The sequence below is a fragment of the Ictidomys tridecemlineatus genome, chromosome 5 (assembly GCF_052094955.1).
Source record: "Ictidomys tridecemlineatus isolate mIctTri1 chromosome 5, mIctTri1.hap1, whole genome shotgun sequence".
In the NCBI taxonomy this organism is placed as follows: Eukaryota; Metazoa; Chordata; class Mammalia; order Rodentia; family Sciuridae; genus Ictidomys; species Ictidomys tridecemlineatus.
This window is the reverse complement of record NC_135481.1, coordinates 135,743,379-135,770,299: the sequence shown is the minus strand read 5'-3', so window position 1 is coordinate 135,770,299 and position 26,921 is coordinate 135,743,379. Positions and strand designations below refer to the sequence as shown.

At 43.9% G+C, this 26,921-nt stretch overlaps 2 protein-coding genes across 6 annotated transcripts; both read left to right on the top strand.

The window, feature by feature from the left end:
- Nucleotides 1-92: 92 nt before the first annotated feature.
- Gdpgp1 (GDP-D-glucose phosphorylase 1) lies at nucleotides 93-16,690 on the top strand. 5 transcript variants are annotated; one of them, XR_005729739.2, is made up of 5 exons: nucleotides 93-489; nucleotides 1,371-1,451; nucleotides 4,911-6,092; nucleotides 12,723-12,763; nucleotides 13,822-13,917. XR_005729739.2 is itself a non-coding variant. In XM_040275821.2 (4 exons), exon 3 carries the CDS (start codon nucleotides 4,930-4,932, stop codon nucleotides 6,079-6,081), a length of 1,152 nt encoding a protein of 383 aa, XP_040131755.1. In that variant the 5' UTR covers nucleotides 93-489; nucleotides 1,371-1,451; nucleotides 4,911-4,929; the 3' UTR covers nucleotides 6,082-6,092; nucleotides 16,578-16,690. The 5 variants fall into 5 exon arrangements, 3 of the variants coding, with proteins under 3 accessions (XP_040131755.1, XP_040131753.1, XP_040131754.1); XR_013439415.1 differs by lacking the exon at nucleotides 1,371-1,451; XM_040275821.2 differs by lacking the exons at nucleotides 12,723-12,763; nucleotides 13,822-13,917 and adding an exon at nucleotides 16,578-16,690.
- Ttll13 (tubulin tyrosine ligase like 13) lies at nucleotides 11,419-26,607 on the top strand. Its single transcript, XM_078051171.1, has 14 exons — nucleotides 11,419-12,171; nucleotides 12,723-12,763; nucleotides 13,822-13,940; nucleotides 16,578-16,708; nucleotides 16,973-17,129; nucleotides 17,705-17,848; nucleotides 18,187-18,272; nucleotides 18,585-18,816; nucleotides 19,316-19,500; nucleotides 23,775-23,960; nucleotides 24,248-24,428; nucleotides 24,722-24,901; nucleotides 25,474-25,792; nucleotides 26,166-26,607. Exons 1-14 carry the CDS (start codon nucleotides 11,912-11,914, stop codon nucleotides 26,393-26,395), a joined length of 2,451 nt encoding a protein of 816 aa, XP_077907297.1. The 5' UTR covers nucleotides 11,419-11,911; the 3' UTR covers nucleotides 26,396-26,607.
- The last annotated feature ends 314 nt before the right edge of the window (nucleotides 26,608-26,921 follow it).

Genomic DNA, 26,921 nt, shown 5'->3' with positions numbered 1-26,921 from the left:
CGGAGGCGGGGCCCGGGGCGGGGCCGGACACTCCGGGGCAGGGCCCAGGCCCCGCGGCCCCGCCCCCTGGCGGGAGGTGCGGCCGCGCGCGTAGTGCAGACTGCGCCTGCGCTAAAGGCTTCCTGACCCGCTTTCCGCGTGGTAGCGGCTGCAGGGAAAGTCTCGTGGTGTTGCAGCCCCACCTACAATAGGTGCTGGCGGCAACACCCCTGGGCGGGACCCGTAAGGAACATCTAGGAAATCCCTTCAGCCGGAGTATCCGGGAAACCTCGGGACTCGCCGGGTGACTGGAAGCGGTGGCTCCCCATCTGCCCTGAGAGCACTTTTCCAGTCTGTATCAGCGGGCGCCTGTTACAACACTCGGTACACCGAGCCCCTTCTTCCAGAAGTAACCACAACCTTGCTGCCTGTTAAGCCTGTTTACTGAGAACCCACTGGATGTCAAGCACTGTGCACAGTTATCTTCCATTCTTGAAACAGCTGGACCAGGTAGGCTCCCATTTTACAGACATGAAAATTCACGTCCAGAGGGTTTCAGTGACTCTTCTGGCTCGGACATTTAGACATTTAGGACATGTAGGTTGACCCCCTCCGAGGCTCCCACCCTACTCTATTATTCCAGCTGAGGTGCTTCCTTGAACTCCACCCCAGCGCCAGATTACAAACTCCCAGCTGTTAAAACCGAGCTCTTGATCTTGTCCTCTCTCAACTCCCAGGTCATTGCTTGGCACATAGATTTTCAATAAATATATATCGGATGCGTGCTTGAATAAATGAACCTATACTACTAACTCTTCTAGTTACTCTAGAAGGTGAGGATTCCAAGTTGCTGGGAGGAGGAGGTGGAGGTAGGATTAATTTTTGATTCTTCCAACTCATTATTCCTCCTGATCTTTGTAGAGTCTAGACCTGAGTATGTCATTCTCAGTTTAAAAACCATTAAATGGAGCCGGGCAAGAGAGCATATGCCTTGTAATCCCAGAGACTGGGAAGGCTGAGGCAGGCTGATAGAAAGTTGGAGACCAGCCTCAGCAATTTAGCAAGATACTCAGCAACTTAGTGAGACCTTGTCTCAAAATTAAAAAAGGACTGGGGTTATAGCTCAGTGGTAAAGTGCCCCTGGGTTCAATCCCCAGCAAACCCCAATCCAGGGGGGAAAAAAATGAAATGTTTAAAAATCCAAAGCCTGATCTTCTGGAACCCAGACTTCCTCTTTCCTTTTGGCCCTCTCCTCCTGTGTTTCAGCCACTGTGGCTTTTGTTCCTTTTTTTTTTTTTTTTTTTTTTTTTTTTTTTGGTATTGGGGACTGAACCCAGGGGCACTTTACCACTGAGCCACATCCCTAACCCTTTTTTATATTTTATTTACAGACAGGATCTTGCTGAGTTGCTGAGACTGGCTTCGAACTCCCCATCCTTGTGCCTCAGCCTACTGAGCTGCTGGGATTATAGGCAAGTGCCACCACTCTTGGCTTTTGTTCCTCTTCATTTTATCTTCAGGGAAGTCTTTCCTGACTCCCTAGATTAGATTAGGATTCTACACTTAGAGAGGTTCTAATGCTTCTTCCATGACAGTGCATATATATCTTGTTTGCAATGTAGGTTTATTTGAGTGATGATTGCGTAAGTGTCTGTTTCCCTTTGTAGAATGCAAGCCCCATAAGCACAGCTAAGGACCTGGCAGTTGTTCAGTGTTTAATGAGTGACTCTAGTTTTCCCAGCACTTCATAATAAGGGGATCATTTGAGAGTGATTTTGTTAAGAAAGATTCACTATATCAATGTATGAGTACCACGTTTGTGGAAATGTTACACTCCATGCAGTGGAAACTACAGTGCTATGAAAACACCAAAACCAGTCAAAGTGATTGGAGTGTAGCCTTATCCCAACCTGATTATTTTTCTCTTGAGAGTAGGCCCTTTCTATCCAAGATAGGGTTGATCTTCTGTATTCAAACAATAGATAAGGGCTGGGATTGTAGTTCAGTGGTAGAGCACTTGCCTAGCATGTGTGAGGCAGTGGGTTTGATTCTCAGCACCACATATAAATGAGTAAAATAAAGGTCCATTGATAAATAGAAAATAATTTTAAAAACTAAACAGAAACAATAGACAAGCAAGAATCTGTCACTGTGGCTCCTATGTAAGACAGACCAGGAAAAGCTAACCAGCCAGGGATACCTTGACTGCATGGTGATCAGAGATTTACATGAAGATGTGGCAATTGACCTTGTGACATGATGACCAGCTGTCATCTAGATCTCCCAGCCGCCTCATTTGGTTCTGAATCTTCCTTCCTGAATAACCTTCTGATGGTCACTTTGCTTCCTGGTAGATATTATGCCATTTGGCACATTTGTCATAGTATTAAATAGTTATTCTGAATCATGTGGTATCTGGTTAGCATATTGTCCTGTTTTGTTTTGTTTTTTTTTTTTGCCTAATCATTGATAAAATTGAGTTCCTAACGCCCACTGTGTGTGTGTGTGTGTGTGTGTGTGTGTGTGTGTGTGTGTGGTGTATGTGTGTGTGTGGTGTGTGTGTGTTGTGCTGGGGATCAAATCCAAGGGCACTCAACCGATAAACTATATCCCCAGCCTGTTTTATTTTTTTATTTTGAGGTAGGGTCTCACTAAGTTGCCAAGAATGACTTTGAACTTGCAATCCTGCCTCAACCTCCCAAGTCATGGAGATTACAGGCATGAGCCATTGCTCCTGGCTCTGATATACATGAAAAGGAGTTTATCAAGAACTGGAGGATAGCTCAGTTGTAGAGCACTTGCCAAACATTCATGAGTCCCTGGGGTTGATCCTTAGCACCACCATTAAAACAAAACTAAACAAAAACCATCTTCTCATTCTTATTATAATTTTATTTCTTGGTTTGAGTCTCAAAGGTTAAATTTGTGTGTGTGTGACTGGAGATTAGACCAGGGCCTTGCACATGATGCCAGGCAAGTTGTCTCCCGCTGAGCTCCTTTCGTACCCCTTTTTAAGTTTATTTGAGACAGTGTTTGGCCAGGTTTCTCAGAATTGCCATCCTCCTGCCTCATCCTCCCAAGTAATTTGGATTACAGGCATATTGGTTATGATTTTGTCAAGAGTATCAACTCTTGGATTTATGGATTTGTTCTACTTTTTTCAGTTTTTTTAGTATTTATTTTTTAGTTATAGGTGGACACAGTACCTTTATTTTATTTTTATATGGTGCTGAGGATTGAACCCAATGTCTCATGCATGCTAGGCAAGCACTTCACCTCTGAGCCACAACCCCAGCCCCCTTTTTTCATGTTTAACAAGACTTTTTTTTTTTTTTTTTCTTTTTTGGTGCTGGGAATAGAATCCAGAGCCTTGTGCATGCAAGACAAGCAATCTGCCAACTGAGCTATAGCCCCAGCCCAACAAGACATTTTTTTTTCCTGCTTGTAAGATTATTCCTTTCTTCTTGTTTTCTTTGGGACCTTCAATAGGATGGCCATACAGATTTCACCAACACAGTGATTTATGATCCGAGACCCAAAGGAGCCAACCATGTGAAGAAACTTTGGGAAAAAGATATGTTATTTTGCATTAAAGGAACAGAAAGTACTGACACCATGAGTAAGAACAAACTTAGGAAGAGTAAGGAGTAGAGTGGCAGTGGGGAGAGGGGTCTGAGATGAATTGAAAAGCATACAGAATAGGTATCCCCAGAATATCAGGAGTGCACATTATGTAGGTCTTTATCCTGAATGAATGAATGAATGAATACTGTCTTTGATATAGCTCGGGTAAATAGGAAATAATTGAATTTCTTAAATTCATTTTGAGATACTTTTTTTAAAAAGTTTTTAATTGTGCTAACAGATGCATAACATAAATTTTATGTTATCTTAATCTCTCTACAAAAAGTTTTTTTTTTTTATACTGAGGATTGAACTTAGGGGTGCTCCACCAATTCCAGCTCTTTTTTATTGAAACTGGGTCTCACTAAGTTGCTGATTTTCCTGCCTCAAGTCTCCCAACTTGCTAGGATTAAGGACATGCATCACTATGCCCTGCTAAAATTTTTTAATTGCTTGGGATGTAGTTTAATGGTAGAACACTTGGCTAGCAAATGCCAGGCATTGGGCTCAATCTGTAGCACCATACACACAAAAAATATATATAAAACACAAACAATATATTATATTGCCAGGCTTGATGGCACACACCTACAACCCCAATGACTTGAGAGGCTGAGGCAGGAAGACCAAAAGTTTGAGGCTGGCCTTGGCAACTTGGCAAGACCCTGTCTCAACATAAAATTTGAGGACTGGGGATATAGCTTAGTTGGTAGAGTGCTTGTCTCACACAAGACTATGGGTTCAAACCCCAGCACCACAAAAATTAAAAAATAAAATAAAATAAAATTTGAAAAGAGGTGAAGATACAGCTCAGTGGTAAAGTGCCCCTGATTTTAACCCCCAGTATCAAACAAAATAAAATAAATTAATTGGGGAACTGCTATACTTTTTCCTCCAATGGCTGTATTACTTCACTCTCCACCAACAGTGTACAAGGGTTCCAGTTTCTCCACATCTTTGCCAACATCATAGAATAAGTCTTTTATCTTTTTTTCTCCCATTCCTCTCCTCTGTGTATACATATACAGAGAATACATGTGTGTATGTATGTATGTATATATAAATATATATGGATGTTTGTATATAAAACTGTCAACAAAAAAATAGTCAATATATATTTTTGATTTAGTAAAAACATGCTCATCTGCAAGTGATGAAAAGATGAGCAATTTCTATTTTTTCTAGGTATTTTACCAAAGGCATGGGTTATATATTGTTTTTGACTATAATCTAAACAAAATGTCAAGATTTTTTGAAAATAAAAATCTCTGAAAATGGACTACTCTCATGTATTTTTCATCTCTTAGGATTGTTTCAGGTAGTTCCATGGCTCTTTCGCATTATTCAAAGGAAACTTCATATTTGCTACCTCCAAACAATGAGGACTGGGAAGAGAAAGGCATCCCTGATTTTGTCTATGGGCAGAAGGAACTTATAGTGGAAGGCATTCAGTGGCCAAGGAATGCACCCAGCGCCCTGGACACACCAACGAGATTTGACTCTGCCCTCTGTTCTGCCTGGAGGCAGAGGGTGGAGCTAGGGCTCTTTCGCTACCGCCTAGGGGAATTGCAAACTCAAACCCTCCCTGGTGCTGTGGGTTTTGTGGCTCAGCTGAATGTGGAGCGAGGTGTACAGAGGAGACGTCCTCAGAACATCAAGAGTGTAAGGCAGGCATTTGACCCTGAACAATTTAACTTCAACAAGATCCGGCCAGGAGAAGTTCTCTTCCGTCTGCACCGGAAGCCCAATGACTGTAGTGCTGTCCAGCAAGAGGACATCCTGGTGATAATCAATGTCAGTCCCCTGGAGTGGGGCCATGTGCTGCTGGTTCCTGAGCCTACTCTGGGGCTACCCCAGCGCCTGCTACCAGGTGTGCTGCGGGCAGGGCTTGAGACTGTGTTGCTGAGCTCTCACCCAGGCTTCAGGGTTGGCTTCAACAGCCTGGGGGGATTGGCTTCAGTGAACCACCTCCACCTGCACGGCTACTACCTGGCCCACAGATTGCCTGTGGAGGGGGCACCAAGTGAGGCTCTAGACCCAGGGGGCCATTTGTATTTGCTCCAGTCCGTCCCAGCTCCTGGTTTCCTCTTTTATACTAGTGGGCCAGGACCTGACTTAGAAGCCTTGATTAGCAGGGTATGTCGGGCCACTGACTACCTCACTGATCATGAAATTGCACATAACTTGTTTGTAACTCGGGGAGCTCCACCTGGAAAGGCATCAGCATCCACAATGCTCACAGGGGTCCGAGTAATTCTGTGGGCCCGGAAGTCCAACTTTGGAATAAAGGAAGGTGAAGCTTTCAATGTTGCCCTCTGTGAACTGGCTGGCCACCTCCCTGTCAAAACATACCAGGACTTCAGCAGCCTGACAGAGGAGGCTGCCCTGGCCCTCATTCAGGACTGTCTGCTGCCCCCAGCCCAAGCAGATGAGATACAGGAAGCACTGGTAGCCTTGATGGCCCAGGAAGAGCTGTGATCCTTCTGGAGGTATTTATTTGCTAACTGACTGAATCCCTTTCCATTCATAGTCATTCATTGTCATGGTCATCTGGTCATTTATTTTTATGATTACTTTCCTACTTCTCTCAGCCTAAGGGGAAGAATAAAGAAAGAACTGATGACTGGTCTTGGTGAAGGAGAGAAACCTTGGAATAAATTGAATCAGCATGCTCTCCTGGTTATATCTGCTGTTTCTCACCTTTTTCTTCCTGTTCTCACCTTCTCTGTTTGTTCCTCCTTTGCCCTCTGTTTTGTTGTTGTTGCTGTATGGTTTTTTTTGTTTTGAGACTGGCTCTCCCTATGTTATTCAGGCTGTCCTCAAATTCCTGAACTGCTGAGCTCAAGTGATTTTCCTGCCTCAGCCTCCCAAATAGCTGGGATTACAGATGAATGCCACCATACCTGACTGCAGCTCAGGCAGTCAGATGCCAGAATCTGAGCTGGGACAATGTGCATTTGTGATTCTCTCTACCATTTCTTTTCTTTCCCTCCCTCCCTCCCTCCCTCCCTTTTTCTATTCTATCACTTATTTTTTTCTTCATCCTTCTCTTGAATTTGTTCCTGCTGCTCCATCAAGATGTCCTACTTCTTCATCTCCCTAAAAATTCATCTTGAATTTTCCTCCAGTACCCAACATAGAGTTGAATGGTCTTTCACATTATCTCTTGTGAAAACGGGGTGTACTCATAACATTAAAGATGCAGGTCCTCTTACTATTTCCATTTAATAAATGAAGAAAGGGAAGTTGACAGATTGTCACTTATCCAAGGTCAGCCAGATAACACATGGGATTTGAACTGCAGCGCAGGCAGTCAGATGCCAGAATCTGAGCTGGGACAATGTGCATTTGTGATTCTCTCTCCAGTCAGCAATGCCCATAAAGTCATAAAGTGTAGGTAATGCTGCCCTTAAAATTTTATGGCCTTCTGGAGTCTTTCTCTGGCATTTCACAAGCTCCACATGATGTAGGCTTCTTGAAAAATCCAGAGCTAAGTCTTTACTTCTCTATCTATATCTGAGTCAGTGTAAAATTTTGTATTTGTTTGTGATACTGGTGATTGAACCCAGGGCCTTGTACATGCTAGGCAAGTACTCTACCCTATAGCTAAGCTATATCCCCAGCGCTTTTTAAATTTTATTTTGAGACAGGATCTCAGTATACTGTCCAGGCTGACCTCAAACTTGTGATCCTCCTGCCTTAGCCTCCCAAGTAGCTGGGATTACAGGCATGTACCACCATGCAAAGCTGTGGAAATTTTTGAAAAATGAATGCGTTGTCCTGTTCTGTTACTCCAGTGATCTCCACACTGATTCCAGAGGAACCAGTCAAAAGGTACTATTGTAGGGCTAGAGTTGGAGCTCAGTGGTAGAGCACTTGCCTGACATGTGTGAGACACTGGGTTCAATTCTTAGCACTACAAATAAATAAATAAATAAATAAATAAAATAAAGGTCTATCAACAACTAAAACATATGTATACATACAAAAAAATTTTTAAAGGGTATAGTTGTTAGAGAGTTATATATAAAAAGCCATTTTTCCTTGTGCTTCCTTGATTCTTGTATAGCAAAAGTAACCCCAAAAAGGAAGAAAGAAAAGAAAAAAATCCTGAGTTTAGTTTTCAATAGGGATGATCACTGCCACTACTGTTTTCAATAGGGATGATCACTGCCACTTATTTATTTTGTGGGGATTGAATCCAAGGGTGCTTTACCATTGAGCTCCATCCTCAGCCCTTTTTATTTTTTGAGTCAGGATCTCACTAAATTGCTGGGGCTGGCCTGCAATCCTCCTGCCTCAGCCCCAGCCACCGGGATTTCAGATGTGCACAACCATGCCCAGTCCACTGCCACTACTCTTACCCCAAACCTCCTGAAAGAATGGGAGTTCCTACTCACAGTGTAGGAGTCAGGGGGGCCTTCAGAGTAAGGTGCCACCCGCTAGCTGGAAGAGTTCTTCCAGCAAAGGTTTGGGCTCCTCTGTCTTCTATTGTGTTGGCACAGCTTTGGCTGTGGCTTAGGCCCATAGGTACTTGGCTCCCTATGCCCAGGCCTGTATAAAGCTTTATCATAGAATTTTTTTTTAAAGAGAGAATTTTTTAATGTTTATTTTTTAGTTTTTCAGTGGACACAATATCTTTGTATGTGGTGCTGAGGAGTGAACCCGGACCGCACTCATGCCAGGCGAGTGGGCTACCGGTTGAGCCACATCCCCAGCCCTATCATAGAATTTTAATTGGAAATTTTATATCACAAAAGAAGTTAGTCTCATTGAGATAAAGCAGACTATGCACCCATAACCTATGTTATAAGAAAAACAATTAAGCATTTTTACATTCTCTCAAATTTTTGACTACCCTCATGTTTTTGGCAAATGGCAGTAATTTTAACCTTTTTCTGAGAGCTTTTGCATATACAAGCTCAATATGCTTGCTTTTCCTTGCTTGATCCCCAAAGGGAATGCATGAGATGATATTACAGCTAAGTAGATTTTGTGTCCAAGGTGATGAGCCAAATATCTGGATTTCTCCAGTTTGTCCCTAGGACTTCCCTGACCCAAATGAGTTTTTCTATAAAGCGGGGAAGGGTAAAGTCAAATAGGTTTTCTTTATGATAGTGTTTCTCAGCTGTTTATGCTTTAGGAATTGTTTAAAGTTTTGTTGTTGTTGCTTTAGGAATCTTTAAGAAGGTGGGCCAGAGATATGGCTCAGTAGTAGAGCACTTGCCTAGCATGCATGAGGCACTGGCTTTGATCCCTGGCATCACATAAAAATAAATAAAATAAAGGTACATCTACAATTAAAAAAATTTTTTTTAAAAGAAGGGAATTTTATCTGAAGCTTTATCTCAGCCAGAATATGGAATATATAGGCTCTTTGTACTCAGAGCCATGATAGAAAGTGCTGATCCAAACAGAGCCTCTCCACCTTTTTGCCTCTTGATTCAGGACCTCAAATGCTAAGGGCCTATGGATTTGATCTAATGGGAAACCTTGAAGAGTACCAAATGGTGTAGTAACAGATTTGCATTTTAGGAAAAATACTCAAGCTGCAGATGTAAAGTGGTGGGAATATAAGGTTAGGGGGCTAATTCTATAAACTAGGTCCACTGTGCTGACCCCCACATGCTTTCTTTTAAAAAGCAATTTACCTGGCTTAAGTCAGGATATGTTACACCTCAGCAAACAACCTATTATCTGAAGAAGAAATGCAGGGTAACAGAAGTTAACCCTGAAGTTGGGGGACTTCTGTGACTTATATAGGCCAGATCCCAGAATTCAAGAAGATAAGGACAATTCCCCCTAACTCTAAAACCTGTAAGAACAAGTTCTAGTTAGAACCAGTCAGCATGGGCCAAATGCCCTGGACCTTTACTATACACAGTTGGGACTTGGAAGTTTGATGTGATTGTGCTGTCAGTCAAATGTCAAGAGGTGTCAGGCGCAGTGGCACACGTCTGTAATCCCAGTGGCTTGGGAGGCTGAGGCAGGAGGATTGCAAGTTCAAAGTCAGCCTCAGCAACTCATTGAGGCACTAAGCAACTCAGTGAGACCCTGTCTGTAAATAAAAATTTAAAAAAGCACCCCTGGTTCAATCCCCATTACCCCCCCAAAAAAAAAATCAAGATGTGTTGGGCTGGGGTTGTGGCTCACTGGTAGAGTGCTTGCCTAGATGTGTGAGGCACTGGGTTCAATTCTTAGCACCACATATAAATTAACAAATAAAGGTCCATCAATAACTAAAAAAAATATTTAAAAGAAGTCAAGAGGTGTACCTGGGGTGGGACTCTCCAGAAAACTCCCTGGGAGGGCAAGAGAGGGGTACCATCCTTCTCCCCTCTGAGAGGACCCCCTCTCACGCTTGAGAATGTTCCCTTTTCCTATGAACTCAAGTCTGCCTCACTGAGTGACACGTCTGAAATCTTTCTGATCACAAGAACTGCTAATAGAGGACTGTTGTAGCTATCTCAGCTCTGAGTAGGCAGTGCTCTGTAACAAGGAGGATAAATGAAGAATAGTCAAAGAATTCAATGAAGAGTTTGCTGAATGACAGTGATTCAGGCAACAAATGAAGATGGACCAGATCCTAGGACAGTGCTTGTAACGCTGAATATTTGTTGACAAAATGAGAAAAACTAGAAACAAGGGATTTCAGAATACTTCAAGGAGATCTTATATAAAGTCAAGCCCCACCTCTTGACTTTTTAAAAAAAATATATTTTTAGTTGTAGATGGTCACAATGCCTTTGTTAAGTTTTTTAATGTGGTGCTGGGGAGATATATATATATATATATATATATATATTATATATATATATATATAATCATGTTGAAGAAAGATCAAGAAATCTATGAATTTTTAAAATGTCCATGTAGAGCTGGGGGTATAGCTCAGTGGTAGAGTACTGGCCTAGCATATGCAAGGTCCGGGGTTCCATCCACAGCACCAAAAATGACACAAAAACAAACAGAAAAACAGAAGTCCAATCCTCCTAAAGGATGGAAAATTTTAAAGTGTCTTCTGGATTTAGCCCACAGGATAATCTGAGTGACAAGTTGGGTTAAGTTTGGTGGAGATGGCTAGCAGAAGTCAAAGTGGGAGGGTGTCGGGGAAAAGAGGCCACAGTGACAGAACAATGTCATGAAGCGGTTCCGTTATTCCTTAATGGAGCTGTCTTAGCCCACCAGGCTGAAAGCGCTGGAAGACATGTGTCTTAATCAGAGCTTTCCTAGAGGGCAAAGACTGTTCACTGCATGGTTTCGGAAAAACCGAAGAGAAGAGAGCAGCTATTCGTCCCCAACGCAGACTTGATTTGTGCGTTCAAGAAAAGATGGGAGTGGGGAGGTGCGAAGTTGTGCCAAATCAGGAGAACTACAAGTCCCATGAAGCACGGGCGGGGCGGGTCCTCTTGTGCTGCGACCCGCCGCTCTTCCACTTCCAGCTGTAAGCAAACGTTGCCCCGGCCAAGATGGCCTCAGCCGGCGCCTGGGTGGGTGTGGTCCGCGGAAGGACCCGCCCCCAAAACGCTTGTGCAATGGGAACCGCCCTCGTATCCATGGCGACGGCGGCGGCGGCGGCCGTCGGCTAGCTAAAAAAGGCGCCGCCGCCGCCGGGATCTTGGAGTCAGCAGTTTACCCCCAGGGGGAGCGGGCTCCCTTTCGCGACAGCCGGGACAGACGGTCCTGTGGAACTAATAGGCGGTCCCCGACACCAGCAACGCCCAGGAAGAGCCGAAACGGGCGGAGGGCGGCCATGAGCGAGCAGCTGGGTTCTACCCCAGGCCGCTAGGGGCAGCCTCAGCAACCCCTCAGCTCTTCTCGGAACCTCGGGTGGGCAGTGTCCGCCGTAGGCTCCCCTTCTGTGGTCAGAGCCCAAGGGTTGCCTGGTTCCAGTGTGTTTACATGGAGAAACTGAATCCTGAGGCAGAGAAAGGGCCGACCTATTGTACATTTGATCTTCAGTTGTATTACAAAGCAAATTATCTCCCCAGTTCACCCAGCCATCCCCCATTCCATTCAGGAACAAAAGAGCCATGGTTATGGTTCTTACCATCTCTGCTCATTACTGCACGCACCACAGTGTGTTATATGATCCAGTGTGATCTTGGGTGCTAGTCAGGGAATCCATATCTCCTGGCATCCCACACACCCTCACCCCAACTTGGAAACATCCTGTTATTCAGTGGGATTGTTCTGTTCTGAAGGAGCTGCAACATTTTCTTAAAACACCACGAAGGGCCTTTGGGTGGATCCCTGCAAGCCATCCTGGGCCTTAATTCCTACCCTCTTCCCCTTAGAATCTAAGAGAATGGAACCGAGTACCTGTAAGACCAGTGAATCTGAGGAAGACTCTGTTGAGGAAGAGGAATCTGAGGAGGAGTGTGTTAAAGAGGAAGAGACCACCCCTTCTAACTCTTCACAGCAGGCACTCTCAAAGGCAGACTATAAGGCATTTGAGAATGGGGATCCCTTAGCCATTGTAGCCAAAAAAATTCCAAAGAAAATCATAGCCCCAACTGACACAGATGACTTAGAAGTTGGGAGGAGAAAGAGAAGGCGGAAACGCAGGTAACCTTCCCTGGACCTCCTCACCTGCCTGGCTCCAGAGTCACCCCCTGACCTCCCTTCAGCATTTGGGAGACTGGGACCTAAGCTCTTCCCTTCAGTCTTTGGAAGAGGAAAGGCTGGAGCATGATTTATCTTTTGATACAACAGAAACAAAAATCAGAAACATTTGGGCTAGTTCATTTTGGAATTTCAGTATATTTTTTTTCCATGCTGGGGATTGAACCCAGGGGTGCTTTACCACTGAGCTACATCCCAGTCCTTTTTATTTTGAGACTAGGTTTTGCTAAATTGCTTAGGGCCTCATTAAGTTGCTGAGGCTAGCCTCAGACTGTGATCCTCCTGTCTCAGCCTCCAGAGTCCCTAGGATTACAGGCATGCTCACCATGCCTGGCAGAATTTCAGCATGTTTTTATCACCCTTGTCTTTCCTTTAAGTGGCTTCTAGAAAAAATGAATTGTGTTTGTTGGATATCTCTGCATCTGAGAGCCTGGCAGCCCAGGGTCTGTCCTTCCCTTCCACTCTGCCTGATTTCTGCTATTCCTCCATTCCAGACCCTTGGCCATCAACCTGACCAACTGCAAGTATGAAAGTGGTAAGCGCCCGACTCACACCCTTTTACACAAGAGGGCTGTCTTACTAGGGAGAAGGAGCTCCAATCAAGCTTCCAGCCTTGGATCTTGCCAGGCTGGCCTAGAGCCCATGTTGGGCCTTATGAGGTTCCCCTGGCTCAGCTACTGGCAGTTGAGATATTGCTATTCTAATTAGTCTCAATGGTAGGGACAATATCTTCAGTTAACTAACAAAAACAACGAATAAAAGTTCTGGGTATGGTGGCTTATGTCTGTAATCCTAGAGACTTGGGAGGCTGAGGCAGGGAAATAAGTTTGAATCCAGCCTCAGCACTTGGCGAGACCCTATCTCAAAATTTTAAAAAGATTTTTAAAAGGCTAGGGGGCGTATAGCTCAGTGATAGAGCACTACCATGTTCAATCCCCAGTACTGCTAGAAATAAAATACATGAGAGTCACCATTGCCCTACCCTCTCCAGATTTGTGCAGAGATGAGACAAGCTTAAAACAGTTTGGGTAGGTGGCTAGGGATGTAGTTCAGCACGTGCCTAGCATGTGCGAGGTCCTGGGTTCGATCCCTAGCACCTAAAAAACAAAACAAACAACAATAACAAAAAAAAAAAAAAACAAAAAAAACACCACCAAAACCCCACAGTTCTTAAAGAGAACTTTGGAGGGACTTCACCTACTTAAAAAAAAAAAAAATCCCCAATTAGGTCAGTGTTTTCCTTCTTCCCCTCTTTTTCCCACTGCCACCTGTGCAAGAGGCCACCCAGAGTGTTAGGCACCAGTGTGGTTCCTACCTATGGTCAGCTCTGCAGAAACAATCCTGATTGAGAGAGAGGACTGGCAGAATCATAAGGCCAGGCTCTCGTTTTCTCTGCTGCATATTTTGGAAGGGCCTGACAGCCTCATGAACTTGGAATTGCCACCTGATAACTAAGATGCAGAACTGAAGTAAGAGTCACCTCCCTCTTCAACCTGGCCTCTGGTCAGGTCTGTTCCTTTCCTGACCCATCTAGAGTTCCAGGGCCTGTTGCTGGTGCTCAGGCTGGCAACACTGACCCCCCTATCTCTGCAGTGCGGCGGGCAGCCCAAATGTGTGGCCTGAAAGAAGTGGGGGAGGACGAAGAATGGACTGTGTATTGGACAGATTGCTCCGTCTCACTGGAACGAGTCATGGACATGAAGAGGTTTCAGGTACCAATATCCTGAGCTAAGATTCAGAATGACTATTCCTAACCCCTGCCCAGGCATGAGGCTGCCATTCTTTTTTGGCTGTACCCTGTTTAGACAGGAAAGGCTATACTAAGGGTCTTCTGTTCCAATGGAAATATTCTCCTCTTGGCTCTCTGGAGCTTCTGTTATCTGAAGGAAGTTTCTGGTGGGTATATAATTGGCCATTATTTGCTCTGCCTGGTGACATCTATGTCTAGCCTGCCTGCTCCAAGGCAGGACTGAGAGGCAGCCTCAGAGCTAACAACAACAGGGCCATCTCAGCATCTTAGAACCCATCGGTGTGGTGGTGCATGCCTGTAATCCCAGCGATTTGGAAGGCTGGGGCAAGAGGATCACAAGTTCAAAGCTAGCCTCAGCAACTTAGCAAGGACCTAAGCAATTTACTGAGACCCTCTCTCAAAATAAAAACAATAAGGACTAGAGATGTGGCTCAGTGGTAAAGCACCTCTGGTTTCAATTCCCAGTACAAAGAAGTGGGGGGAGGAAGAGAAGAGAGTGTGTCAATTTGGGGTCCTGCCTGGCAGCAAGAAAATCAGGGAAGATGGACCCTAAGAAGAATGTTCCTGCCAGGCTAGGGATGTAGCTTAGTGATCAAACACTAGTACATGCAAGGCCCTGTGTTCAATCTTCAGTATCTCACATACACAAAAATATACCTGCTTCAAGGTATTTTTATTACCCTTTAACAGATTCCTTGTGGTGAATATCAATAAAATAAGTCATGTGTCACTTAATGACAGAGATACATTTCTGAGGAATGCATTGGTAGGTGATTTCATCATTGTTTGATTTTTGTAAATGTATTTTACGAAATGGATGGATATGACATCACCAGATGACATAATCTTATAGAACCTTATATGTAGCTATTGAGTAAAATGCCCTTGTACAATGCATGATTGTAATTAAAAAGGGTCTGGTGGGGCTCCATAGGAAGCTGAGTGATAGGTTTTCAAGTTCGAGGACAGCCCAGGCAACTTGGCAAGACCTTGTCTTAAATTTTTAAAAAGGCGATGGGGGGGTGCAGCTCAGTTGTAGAGTACTTGTCTAGCAGGCTTGAGGAGCTGGGTTAGATCCTTAGGACACAATAAAAAAGGGAGTTGGGTGTGTATAGGCTTATTTTGAGGGGAAGCCAGTAAGGGATTGAAGAAACTATAACCTGTATCAAGATAGACAGCAAGTCTACAAGTATTCAAGAAGCTTTGAAAAGAAATGCAGAAAGCTACTGTCAGATAAGGATGGCAATAATAACAGCTGTTATTGAGGACTTACTATGCATCTAACAGATACCATGTTAAGTGCTTTTATGGTTTTTTTATTATTAGATCCTTAACAATGTTGGTTGTGATGGAGCAAACCTATAATCCCAGCAATTGGGTGGCAGGGGTGACTGAAACAGGAGGATTACAAATTGAAGGACAGCCTGGGCAACTTAATGAAACTCTATCCCAAAATAAAATTAAAAAGGGCTGGGGATGTAGCTCAGTGGTAGAGCATCCCTGAGTTCAATCCCCAGTACCAGGGAAAAAAATCCTTAAAAGCATTCCTGATGGCTGGGATATATCTCAGTTGATAGAAGGCTTGCCTCACATGCAGAAGGCCCTGGGTTCAATCCCTAACATCACACACACACACACACACCAAAAAAAAAAAAAATCCTGAGCAGCAGGTATCCTTTTGTTAAAAAAGGAAGCTGAAGCTCAGAAATACTAAGTTTATACAGCTAGTGACTGAGAAAGTCATGAAGGACAGAGCAGCCAGAGGTTTCCTGGCAGGCACCATGTCATCTCTAGGTGTCATGGAGTGCATTTCCTTCAGCTGGTCTTCAGTTTCCTTTTCTATTTCCTATCTTTTAGAGAATGTTTTTCATGATTTCTTTGTACTGCCATACATTGTTACTTTATAAGACAAGTACTGGTGGTCTGAGGGATGTTAGAAGATGGCTAGAAGGCCCAGAGGTCTGGCCTAGTACACATTCTTCTCTCTTGTCCTCCTCCTTTTTTTGAATGGGAGGGTAGGGGGTACCAGGGATTGAACTCAGTGTCACTTAACCACTGAGCTACATCCCCAGCCCTATTTTGTATTTTATTAGAGACAGAGTCTCACTAAGTTGCTTAGCACCTCACTAAATTGGTGAGGCTGGCTTTGAATTCAGGATCCTTGGGCCTCCACCTCTCAAGCCGCTGGGATTATAGGCATGGGCCACTGGGCCAGCCTCTGTCCTTCATTTTTTTTATATTTATTTTTTAGTTGTATTGGACACGATACCTTTATTTTTTTTATATGTGGTGCTGAGGATCAAACCCAGGGCCCTGCACATGCTAGGCAAGTGCTCTACCACTGAGCCACAACTCCAGCCCCATGTCCTTTATTTTTGAATGAAGGATGTGCACACTGGGTGTAGAAGCCCTGGGAGGGTTTCTCACCTGCCTTAGGGAATCTTCCTGTTTCTACCTTTGGGGTAGTAAGGACAGTGCTCACCTCCACTATGACTCCTCCCTTCTTCCTCATCCTCTTCCATGATTTTTTTGGGATGCCCAGGCCCCAGGAGCTATCATTTACTCTAGGAGACAGTATAACTAACTGGCTCTGTTTCAGAAAATCAATCACTTTCCCGGCATGACAGAAATCTGCCGCAAAGATCTGCTGGCTCGGAATCTCAACCGCATGCAGAAACTCTATCCTACCGAGTACAACATCTTCCCCCGTACCTGGTGCCTCCCTGCAGAGTAAGTGAACCTAGCTTCCCAGGCTGAGATCCTAGGGGCAGGAATGGGTTGCCTTCCTTTGTCCCCTCCAGATTCTGGTCTGGTATGTCTGAGGGGGATGAAAGTGGACCAAGAAAGTTTTAGCTGATCAAAGAAAAGTTGTCTGAGAACAGTGTTCCAGGAAGAGTGTGGATTAGATAGCCTAGATAGCAAGAATATAGCCATGGGCCCCTAGGTCAGCCACGATTTGCAGAAACCTTTTGACCTGCTCCTCTCTGTACATAGCTACGGGGACTTCCAGTCCTATGGTCGGCAGCGAAAAACCCGCACTTATATCTGCAAGCCAGACAGTGGCTGTCAGGGACGTGGCATCTTCATCACCCGGAACCCCCGTGAGATCAAGCCTGGAGAGCACATGATCTGCCAGCAGTACATCTCCAAGGTGAAAGATACCTCAGTACCATTAGGCTCCTCCCTGGCCCTGAGGTTCCTTGTCTCTTTCAAAGCCAGGGAGGAAGCCAGTTTTGGGCTCCTACCCTTTCTGCTATCCCCATTATCCTGGAGGCAGTATGGAACCATGGTTTAGTCAGCCTGCCTAGGTTTGAATCTCATCTTTTCTACTTCCTAGATATGTGACCTCAGGTAGGTGAATGACCTTTTGTTTTTTTTTCTTGCCTCCATTTCCTATTGTTTCATGGGAAGAGTAACAGTAAATACTTTATATGATTGTTGTGAAAATTAAATGAGTTGTGTATTTGAAGCACTTACAACAGTGTGTGGCACATAGTAAGCACTTCAAAAATTAATTACAGGGCTGGGGCTGTAGCTCAGTGGCAGAGAGCTTTCCTCTCATATGGGAGGCACTGGGCTCCATCCTCAGCACCACATAAAAATAAAGGTTATTGTGTCACCTACAACTAAAACAAATATTTTAAAAAATAAAGGCATGCTATCCATCTACAACTACAAAAAAAATTTTAAGTTAATTATATTCCTTCTGGGTTTGTGTGCTCTTAGCCTTTCCTTATTGATGGCTTCAAGTTTGATATGCGAATCTACGTCCTGATCACATCCTGTGACCCTCTTCGGATCTTCATGTATGAGGAGGGCCTGGCCCGCTTTGCCACCATGCCATATGTGGAGCCCAGCCACAACAACCTGGTGAGGGGGCAGAATGACACCCGTTCTCTTCCATTGCATAAGTGCTGATGTTCTAGGGAGAAATGAGGTAGAGATTTTTCATTATCACACAAGAAAAAGGAAGGAAGTCAGTGAAAGCCATGACACCAAGCTATGAGAACAGAACTTGGTGGGTGGTGACTGAGAAAAGGTGCCCATCACACCCCACCCTCTTCCCCAGAATCTTATAAAAGGATAGTCCCCTTTTGCAAAGGGCCAGGAGACCAGCAGTACTAGGGAGGGGTAGAGAAGGCCACAAGACACTGGAGAGGTGGGCTGCGTGGAAGCAGTCTGAGCCCATGGGGCTACTTGCTTCACAGGAAGATGTCTGCATGCACCTGACTAACTATGCTATCAACAAACACAATGAGAATTTTGTCCGGGATGATGCTGTGGGCAGTAAGAGGTACTTGCTACTCTGTTTTTTCCTCCTTCCTCTATCCTTTAGCCCTACAATTTTAGGAGCCCATGAAACCCAACTGACTTTTGGGAGGCTGACTGCTAAGGAAAAACTGTCTTTCTAGACCCTGGATCTGTGCCTGAGTCTATCAGCCCCAAGTCCCACCCTAATAACTAATCCCTGTTCCGAGCTGCTCGCAGCTCTTTGACACACAGGGGCCCAGGCCTGGAATTAGGGTTAGCATCAGGGAACCAGCTGCCTGTAGCCAGGCCCTGGTGGCATAGAAATCTGTATTCCTCTGAGCACTGGGCCTCACAGGAAGCTGTCAACTCTCAACGCCTGGCTGCGAGAACACAGCTACAACCCCCGAGAGCTGTGGGGCAACATCGAGGACATCATCATCAAAACTGTCATCTCAGCCCACTCTATTCTTCGCCACAACTACCGAACTTGTTTTCCTCAATATCTGAGTAGTGGTACATGTGCCTGTTTTGAGATCCTTGGTTTTGATGTTTTGCTGGACCAAAAGCTGAAGCCCTGGCTGCTGGAGGTAAGGTTTCTCTCCTCATCTTTGCAAAAGCAAGATTCAAAGGCTTCTCTGAACAGGACACCTGGGATAGGAGGCACTCAGGTGGGGACAGAAAAGGGGAGATGATAGGGAAACTTCAGGGTAGGTGGCAACCAGCAGAAGGCAAAAGACATCTATCTACCCTACCCTTTTGGCTGGCTGAGTCAAACTTTGGTGATCTCTGGCTTCTACCACAGCAATCCAGGTTTGCGATCCCCAGCGCTTCTGGTATAAACCTTGACTTTCAGGACACTTTATCTGTAGACTTAGGCTATCTGATTTACTCTCCCCAAGATGCCTGTGAATTGGAGGGATCACTATGCAGAGTCCTATGGCCTTGAAAGCTAGAGCTTACAGCCAACTTGGTTGTAGTCATAGGAGGGGATGTTTCTCCTAGACCCTCATTCAGGTCTTCAAGAGACCACCATCTGTTCAGGTGGTGTAGATACAGCAAGGGGGCAATAACTACTTCTCCTGGCAGGTAAATCACTCTCCAAGCTTCACTACAGACTCCCGCCTTGATCGAGAGGTGAAGGATGCACTTCTTTGTGATGCCATGACCCTTGTTAACCTCCGGGGTTGTGACAAAAAAAAAGTGTTAGAGGAGGACAAGCGGAGAGTCAAGGAAAGGCTTTTGCAGAGTCACCAACAGCCACGAGAAGCCAGGTATGTCATCTCAGCCCACTCTGTTCTTTGCCACAACTACCGAACCTGTTTCCCTCAATATCTAATATGTTTATTAGCATAACTGGTCTTGCTTTTATACTTTCCTGAGAGTGAAAGTCCACTAGAAGAAAGCCACTAAGAGCGAATTAACTATTGAAAAACATTTTGGGGCTGGGGTTGTAGCTCAGAAGTAGTGCTCACCTGGCATGTGCAAGGCCGTGGGTTCAATCCTCGGCACCACATAAAAATAAATAAGTAAAATAAAGGTTTTGTGTCTAACTACAACTAAAAAATAAATATTAAAAAAATATTTTGGGGGCTGGGGTTGTGGCTCAGTGGTAGAGCACTTTCCTTGCACAAGTGAAGCACTGGGTTCGATCCTCAGCACCACATAAAAATAATTAAATAAAGATATTGTGTCCATCTACAACTAAAAAAAATTTAAAAAAAAACAACATTATTTTGGGGGACTTGGGACATAGCTCCATTGTTTAACATTTGCCTAGCATGCATGAGACCCTGGGTTTGACCCCCGGCCCTGTGAAAAAAAAATTTTTTTGCATAGATAGTACATCATATTGTATAGATAATACATCACATAATATAGACAATATATTCAAAATTCAAATGATACAGTTCACAGTTTTTCCCCCTGCCCTTCTCATACAGCTACCCAGTTTTCCTCCCTGGAGTCAGTCAACATTCCTAGTGTAGTGTCATACTTTCACAAGCACTTAAAAGCACAAATATATATGTATTTATACAAAGTATTTTCTCCCTTGTTTACTCAGACAGTTGCATAACTTATACATACTCGGCACCCTACTTAGCAATGTATTTTAGAGCTATTTTCATATTAACATATAAGGTGCTTAAGGTAGTTTGATTAGTTTTTTATCCTCATTTTTAATAGTTTTTTATCCTCATTTTTTATTGGTATAATTGTATATTGTTAAAATTTTTTTGTATTATAATGGACAGAATGCCATTATTTACTTTTATGTGGTGCTAAGCATCAAACCCAATGCCTCACACATACTAGGCAAGTGCTCTGCCACTGAGCCACAGTCCTAATTATACATACATATATATATATATATATATATTTGTAGTTGGACATAATACCTTTATTTTACTTATTTATTTTTATGTGGTGCTGAGGATCGAACCCAGTGCCTTGCATGTGCACTTGCATGTGGGATTTGTTGTTACATATTTATATTTGTACATGCACACAATATAATAATGTAATTTGACCAAAATCACTTCCCAGCTTTCCCCTTTCCCTCTTTACTTTCCACCCCTTGATCCCTGTCCTAATCTCCCTTTGGTTTCGTAGATCCACCCTCACTTTTGTTTTCCTTTTTTTCCTCTAGCTTATGCATATGAGAGAAAACATAGGACCTTCTGAATTTGACTTATTTTGCTTAACATGATTGTCTCTGGTTCCATCCGGTTTCCTGCAAATGCCATAATTTCATTTTTTTATGGCTGAATGAAACTCTATTGTGTATATATACTATATTTTCTTTATCCATTTATCCACTGATAAACACCTAGTCTGGTTCCATAGTTTGGCTATTGTGAACTATAAACATGGTTATGCATATGTATCACTGTAGTAAAGGTAAATACCAAGAAGTAGTATAGTAGGGTTCCATGCCTAGTCTTTTGAGGAAACTCCATCCTGATTTCCATAGTAATTATACTAATTTACAGTCCCACAAACAATATAGAAGTGTTCCTTTTTCTCCACATCCTTTCCAGCATTTATTATTATTTGTATTCTTTTATTTTTTGGTACCAGGGATTGAACCCAGGGGCACTTAACCACTGAGCCACATCCTTAGCCCTTTTTATAGTTTGTTTAGAGACAGGGTCTCACTAAGTTGCTGAGGGTCTCACGGAGTTGCTTAGGGCCTTGCTAAGTTGCTAAAGCTGGCTTTGAACTTACAATCCTCCTTCCTCAGCCTCCCTACCCCCTGGGATTACTGGTATGTGCCGTGGCATCCAGTTCTTATTTGTATATGTATTTTTTTAATTATTTGTATTTATATATATATTTGGTGCTGGGGATTGAACCCAGGGACTTGTGCATGCGAGGTAAGCACTCTACCAACTGAACTATATTCCCAGCCCTATTATTTATATTATTGATGACTGCCATTCTGACTGGTGTGAGATATAATCTCACTGTAGTTTTGATTCGCATTTTCCTAATTGCTAATGATGTTGAGCTTTTTTTCCATGTATTGTTGGCCATTTGTATTTTGTCTTTTTTTTGAAAATTATAAATATTTATTTTCTTTAAAAAATTTATTTATTGGGGCTGGGGTTGTGGCTCAGCAGTAGAGCACTAGCCTCTCATATGTGAGACCCTGGGTTCAATCCTCATCACCACATAAAAATAAATTAAAAAAAAATAAAGATATTGTGCCCATGTATAACTAAAAAATTTTTGTAAAAAAATTATTTATTTTGGGGGCTGGGATGTGGCTCAAGCGGTAGCGCGCTCGCCTGGCATGTGTGCGGCCTGGGTTCGATCCTCAGCACCACATACAAAGATGTTGTGTCCGCCAAAAAATAAATAAATATTTTTTTAAAAAATTATTTATTTTAATTTGTATTTTTTATTTTTTTTCTTTTTTTTTAAAGAGAGAGTGAGGGGGGGGGACAGAGAGAGAGAGAATTTTTTTAACATTTATTTATTTTTTCTTAGTTCTTGGTGGACACAACATCTTCGTTTGTACGTGGTGCCCGGGCCGCACGCACGCTAGGCGAGCCCGCTACCGCTTGAGCCACATCCCCAGCCCATGTATTTTTTCTTTTGAGGAGTGTCTGTTTAGTTTATTTGCCCATTTATTAATTGGGTCATTTGATTTTTTGGTGTAAAGATTTTTGAGCTCTTTATATGCTTTATATACTAATCATCTGTCAGAAGAGTAGCTAATAAAGATTTTCTCCCATTCTGTGTTTTCTCTTCACATCCTAATTGTATACTTTGCTGTGCTTTTTTTTTTTTTTTTTCCCCTTCAGTACTGGAGATTGAACCTAGGGGAGCTCTATGACTGAGCTATATTCCCAGCTCTTTTTATTTTTTAAAGACAGGGTCTCACTAAATTCCTGAGGCTGGCCTTAAACTTGTTATTCCCCTGTTTCAGCTTCCTACATAGCTGGGATTATAGGTGTGCATCACGATGCCCAACTGCTGGTTTGTTTTTTTTTTTAACACAGCTCTCTAGAAATCAGTTCCTGAGGAACTTTATAAAAATGAAACACAGAAAACAGTTTAGTTGTTAATAGGGAATTGTTTAAATCAGTATTGATCACTCATTGTTGTTTTTCGTATAAAATGGGTTACAAACATGGTGATTGGTTACTGATATTAAAATTATATGTTAATGATACATAAAATTGAATTTGAGTAGGCTTTGGATATTCCTGTAGTAACATTGCTTTTCTCTACTGGTATTCCAATATGAGGGGTAGTTTGTATTTGATTCCTCATGATAGCCTTAGGGCCTGGTGAATAACAGCTACTCAAATGTTTGTGTGATGAATGGGAGTGAAGGATAAATTAAACACCCTGAGTGTTCCCATGAGACTGAACAGGGGACCTGAGTGAATCATGTTCAGTGGGGAAAAATGGCTGACAACTACTTTATTTCTGAGCTACATCTCGCACACTTTTATTTGTAGGGTCTCACTCTAAGTTGCCCAGCCTGGCCTTGAACTTGTGATCCTCCAGCCTCAGCCTCTCAAGTAGATGGGATTACAGGCATGTGCTACTATGTCGGACACTCATTTTAAAATATTGATATATGATCCCAATTTGGAAGGAAGGAAGGAAAAAAAGGAAGTGAGGGAGGAAAGGCAAACTAGGGAGTAGCAAAGACAGGATTCAAACTCAGGAGGTCCTGCCCTGGAGTCCTTGCTCTGTACTAATTACTAATATGTTAATTTCATAGTAAGATCATGGGGAGTTTTAATTTTTTTGCTCTTCTAAGTTTTCTGTAGTGAACTTATATTAGTCTCAAAATTAGACTCCTATAATTTGGAGTGCCAGTTTATAAGTAAACCCCTCTAAACTTAGAACAAAAATCAAATTTCTGGAAGCAAAGCCTATTCTTCTGCCTACACACATGGTAGTGCTGACCAGAGATGGCCTTGACAGCCTTCCCCACAGTCAAGGGCTTGGGAGGCCAAGCGGCCAGCCTTCCTTTCTTCAGGGAACATTCTCAAACCTCTGACTCTGCTGAGCTCTGTTTCCACAGGCGAGAACAGATCGAGTCGTCCCATGCAGCCATGCAGGACCAGGAACGATATGAGGATTCCCACTTGGGGGGCTATCGGCGGATCTATCCTGGGCCTGACACAGGGAAGTATGAACCCTTCTTCAAGCACAATGGCTCCCTCTTCCAGGAGACTGCTGCCTCCAAAGCCAGAGAAGAGTGTGCCAGGTACTTTGCCACTTTGTCCTGCATTTCCTTTATGCAGATGGATGAGGGCAGATCCTGAACCTGAATTACTCCCCAGCAGCGGGGAGGAAGCCAGACACTTGAGGAAAGAGAAATAGAGCTATATATTCTGTCAGCCTCTTAGTGACTCTTCATTCTGCAGGTTCCTCCCTAATTCCTGTCCCATCAGTCCCAAGAACAGATCATGATTCCTGCTTATCCCGTTTTCCCTCTATTTCCTTTTCCCCAACACAATTCCTCCAGTATCTGAAGCTTTTATGTTTTATCAGGCAGCAACTAGAAGAGATCCGCCTGAAGCAGGAACAGCAGGAGAATTCAGGCACTAAGAGGCGAAAGGAAAACAAGGACCAGAACCAGGGTGAATCAGCTGGGGAGAAGAGCCGATCCAGGGCAGGGCCCCAGGGCCTTTTCACCTACTTGGCTTACAGGAATCGGAAGCGGGAGAAAGAGGTGTCAGGGGTTGTGTGACTCTTATCTTTCTGCAGGAAAATGGGTTGGGACTACTAGAAAAGGGAATCTCTGCTGTCCTCTCCTTCCCTTGCACAAGAGAGATGAGTTCCTTATCAGTAAATTGAAACTGACTTTTTGGAACAGAAGGTGAGAGAATGGACAGCAAAGGGAACTCTACAGGAGGGTCAGGGCAGGGATGAAGGTAGAGTGGGCTAGAGTCCTACAGCCATCTTTGCTGATGGTTTGGGACTTGTCCTTGGAGATCCTGCATTTATCTCTCATGTACCTTGCAGCCCAAATCAATACATCTGGATATTATGCAACCTCAAGATATTGTGGAAGAGGAGGAGCTAGAGCGGATGAAGGCCCTGATACAAAGGGAGAATCTCATTCGAAGCCTGGGTATTGTAGAGCAGCTGACCCGCATGCTACACCCCAGTCACAGGGGCCAGAAAAAACTTCATGAGTATCAGGTGAGGGTCCTTATGAAGCCTTTGGCAAAAGAAGGGATAAAACGGTTGTGATATCAGCAGATGGTGGTGTCACACCAAAAGATGCTTATGTGATGGTATCTGTTAATGGAGCTTGGGAAAGTTGAATAGGCTGGGCCTTGGGAGAGGGTCTGGTCTGTTGGTTCTTTTTGCATCTATTCCCCATCTCCCTTATTTTCAGAATTGACATCCAGCAAAGTGCAGGCCCCAACTTTCTCAATTACAAGAGACCTACCCTCTATATTCTTATCTCATAGTAGCCCAAAAATTATGACTGACAAATAACAAGGTTGCCATCATGCTGTGGCTTCTGTGTAATCTCTCTAGCACTGAGAGGGTCCTCTAACAGGGAATAAGTAAATAGTCTCAGGCCAGTAAAACAGTTGCTGGGTTAGTAACAAATCTATTGGGCCCTCTGTTTTTGTTGAACCCTAAAAGAATAACTGGTTAAATAGTGGCTACGGCCTAGAAGAGATTTTTTAAGTTACTTATTTCTTCCAACACTCCATCCAGCCTCACAAGAAATGTGGTAAGGGACTGCTCTTCTCCTCTAGCCTAGATTTCACCAGGACGGGCTGGGCAGTCAAGAAGTGCAATCTGTGAGTCTGGTCCCATTGGTGCTCCTAAGAGGGGCTACCTCAGAGCAGGGCCAGCCTCATTTCCTGCAACCACTTCGGCCCCATGAATTGATCCCCAGGATCTTAGGGCCACTGCCAAGCACGAATGCTGCAATTCCACAACATTCCCGGTGCCATCTGCAGCCCAAGACCTTCAACTGGATAGGAGATCCAGCAGCCATCGGTCCCTGTTCATTGTCAATGAGGAAAGCTGGGAGGCACTATTTTTCCAGCGCTAGATTCAGGGTCACTAGCCGTAAGTATACAAAACTAGCTTTGGTCACTTTGACCTGTGTAAATTTCTAATAGCAGATATTACAGCTGGGATGCTCCTAAACTATAACATGCAGTGGTACAGGAATGGGGAGGTGGTGGACCCATTTATTTAACTTCTCCTATGTGTTAGACTCTGATGATAATAATGGCAGAATTACAGTCCTAGCCCTCAACAAAGGTAACAAGAAAGTGGGCAAGTAAACGTACCAAGTATAATACAGTGTGGTAAAGATGCTGGAGGAAAGCATGGGATACCATTCCTCTGTGGTAGTAACTGGATTACAGCTGAGAAAGAGGTGGGCAAATCTTTTCTGTGAGTACCAACTCAGGAGGGGTCCATGTTTTCACTGCAGAAGGCCAAGCCAGCAGAAGGCTAGAAGCCATAAACCAAGCCCTGGCAGTATCAGTGCCATCCACTTTAACCCCAAAGCATGGCTATCTTCTGCAGACTGAACGCACATTGCCTTCCATGGTAAAGTCTGAACACAGAACAGCCAAGGCGGGGGATCTCACCCTCTGCCCTGCCTCTGCACCTGTTCTGCAGCATTCCAGTACAGTTCTTAACGTTAGCCAGCACAGGTAAAGGCAAGAAGGAAGTCAGCACTCAACCTCTCCTGGAGAACCTCCTGAGGTTCCAAAAGGAGCACTGGGCCTTCAATCTTTGCTAAATGAAAGTCGGCCACCAAGTTCCAGTTTGAAAACCCCAGTCAGGAATCCTGTTTGAAAAAGGAAAAACAAAGACACCAAGAATTCCTCAACACCCTAAGATTCTTTTGGGATTGGTAAAGACTAAAAGATGAAGAGCCAAGGCTGGCCAAATACTCATTTCCACTTGTCAAGCCTGAAGCTGGGCTTACTGTTGAGGGATGTCTGAACCTTGGGAGCGGTCACCCCAGCGACGTGTCCCTTTTACCCTTGGAGTCAAGTGCCCAAGGCACGGGTCTGTTGCCGTCAGCCGACTGCCAAGGGTGGACGCCCTTCCTGCCATGGTGGCGGAGACAGGCAGGCCTGGGCAGCTTGAGACAGAGGGGCGGCTCTCGGTAATTGAATCCGTCTTTTTATTAAAGTTTATGTCGTTTTCCAGGAGTGTCCTGAACCTCATTTAGACC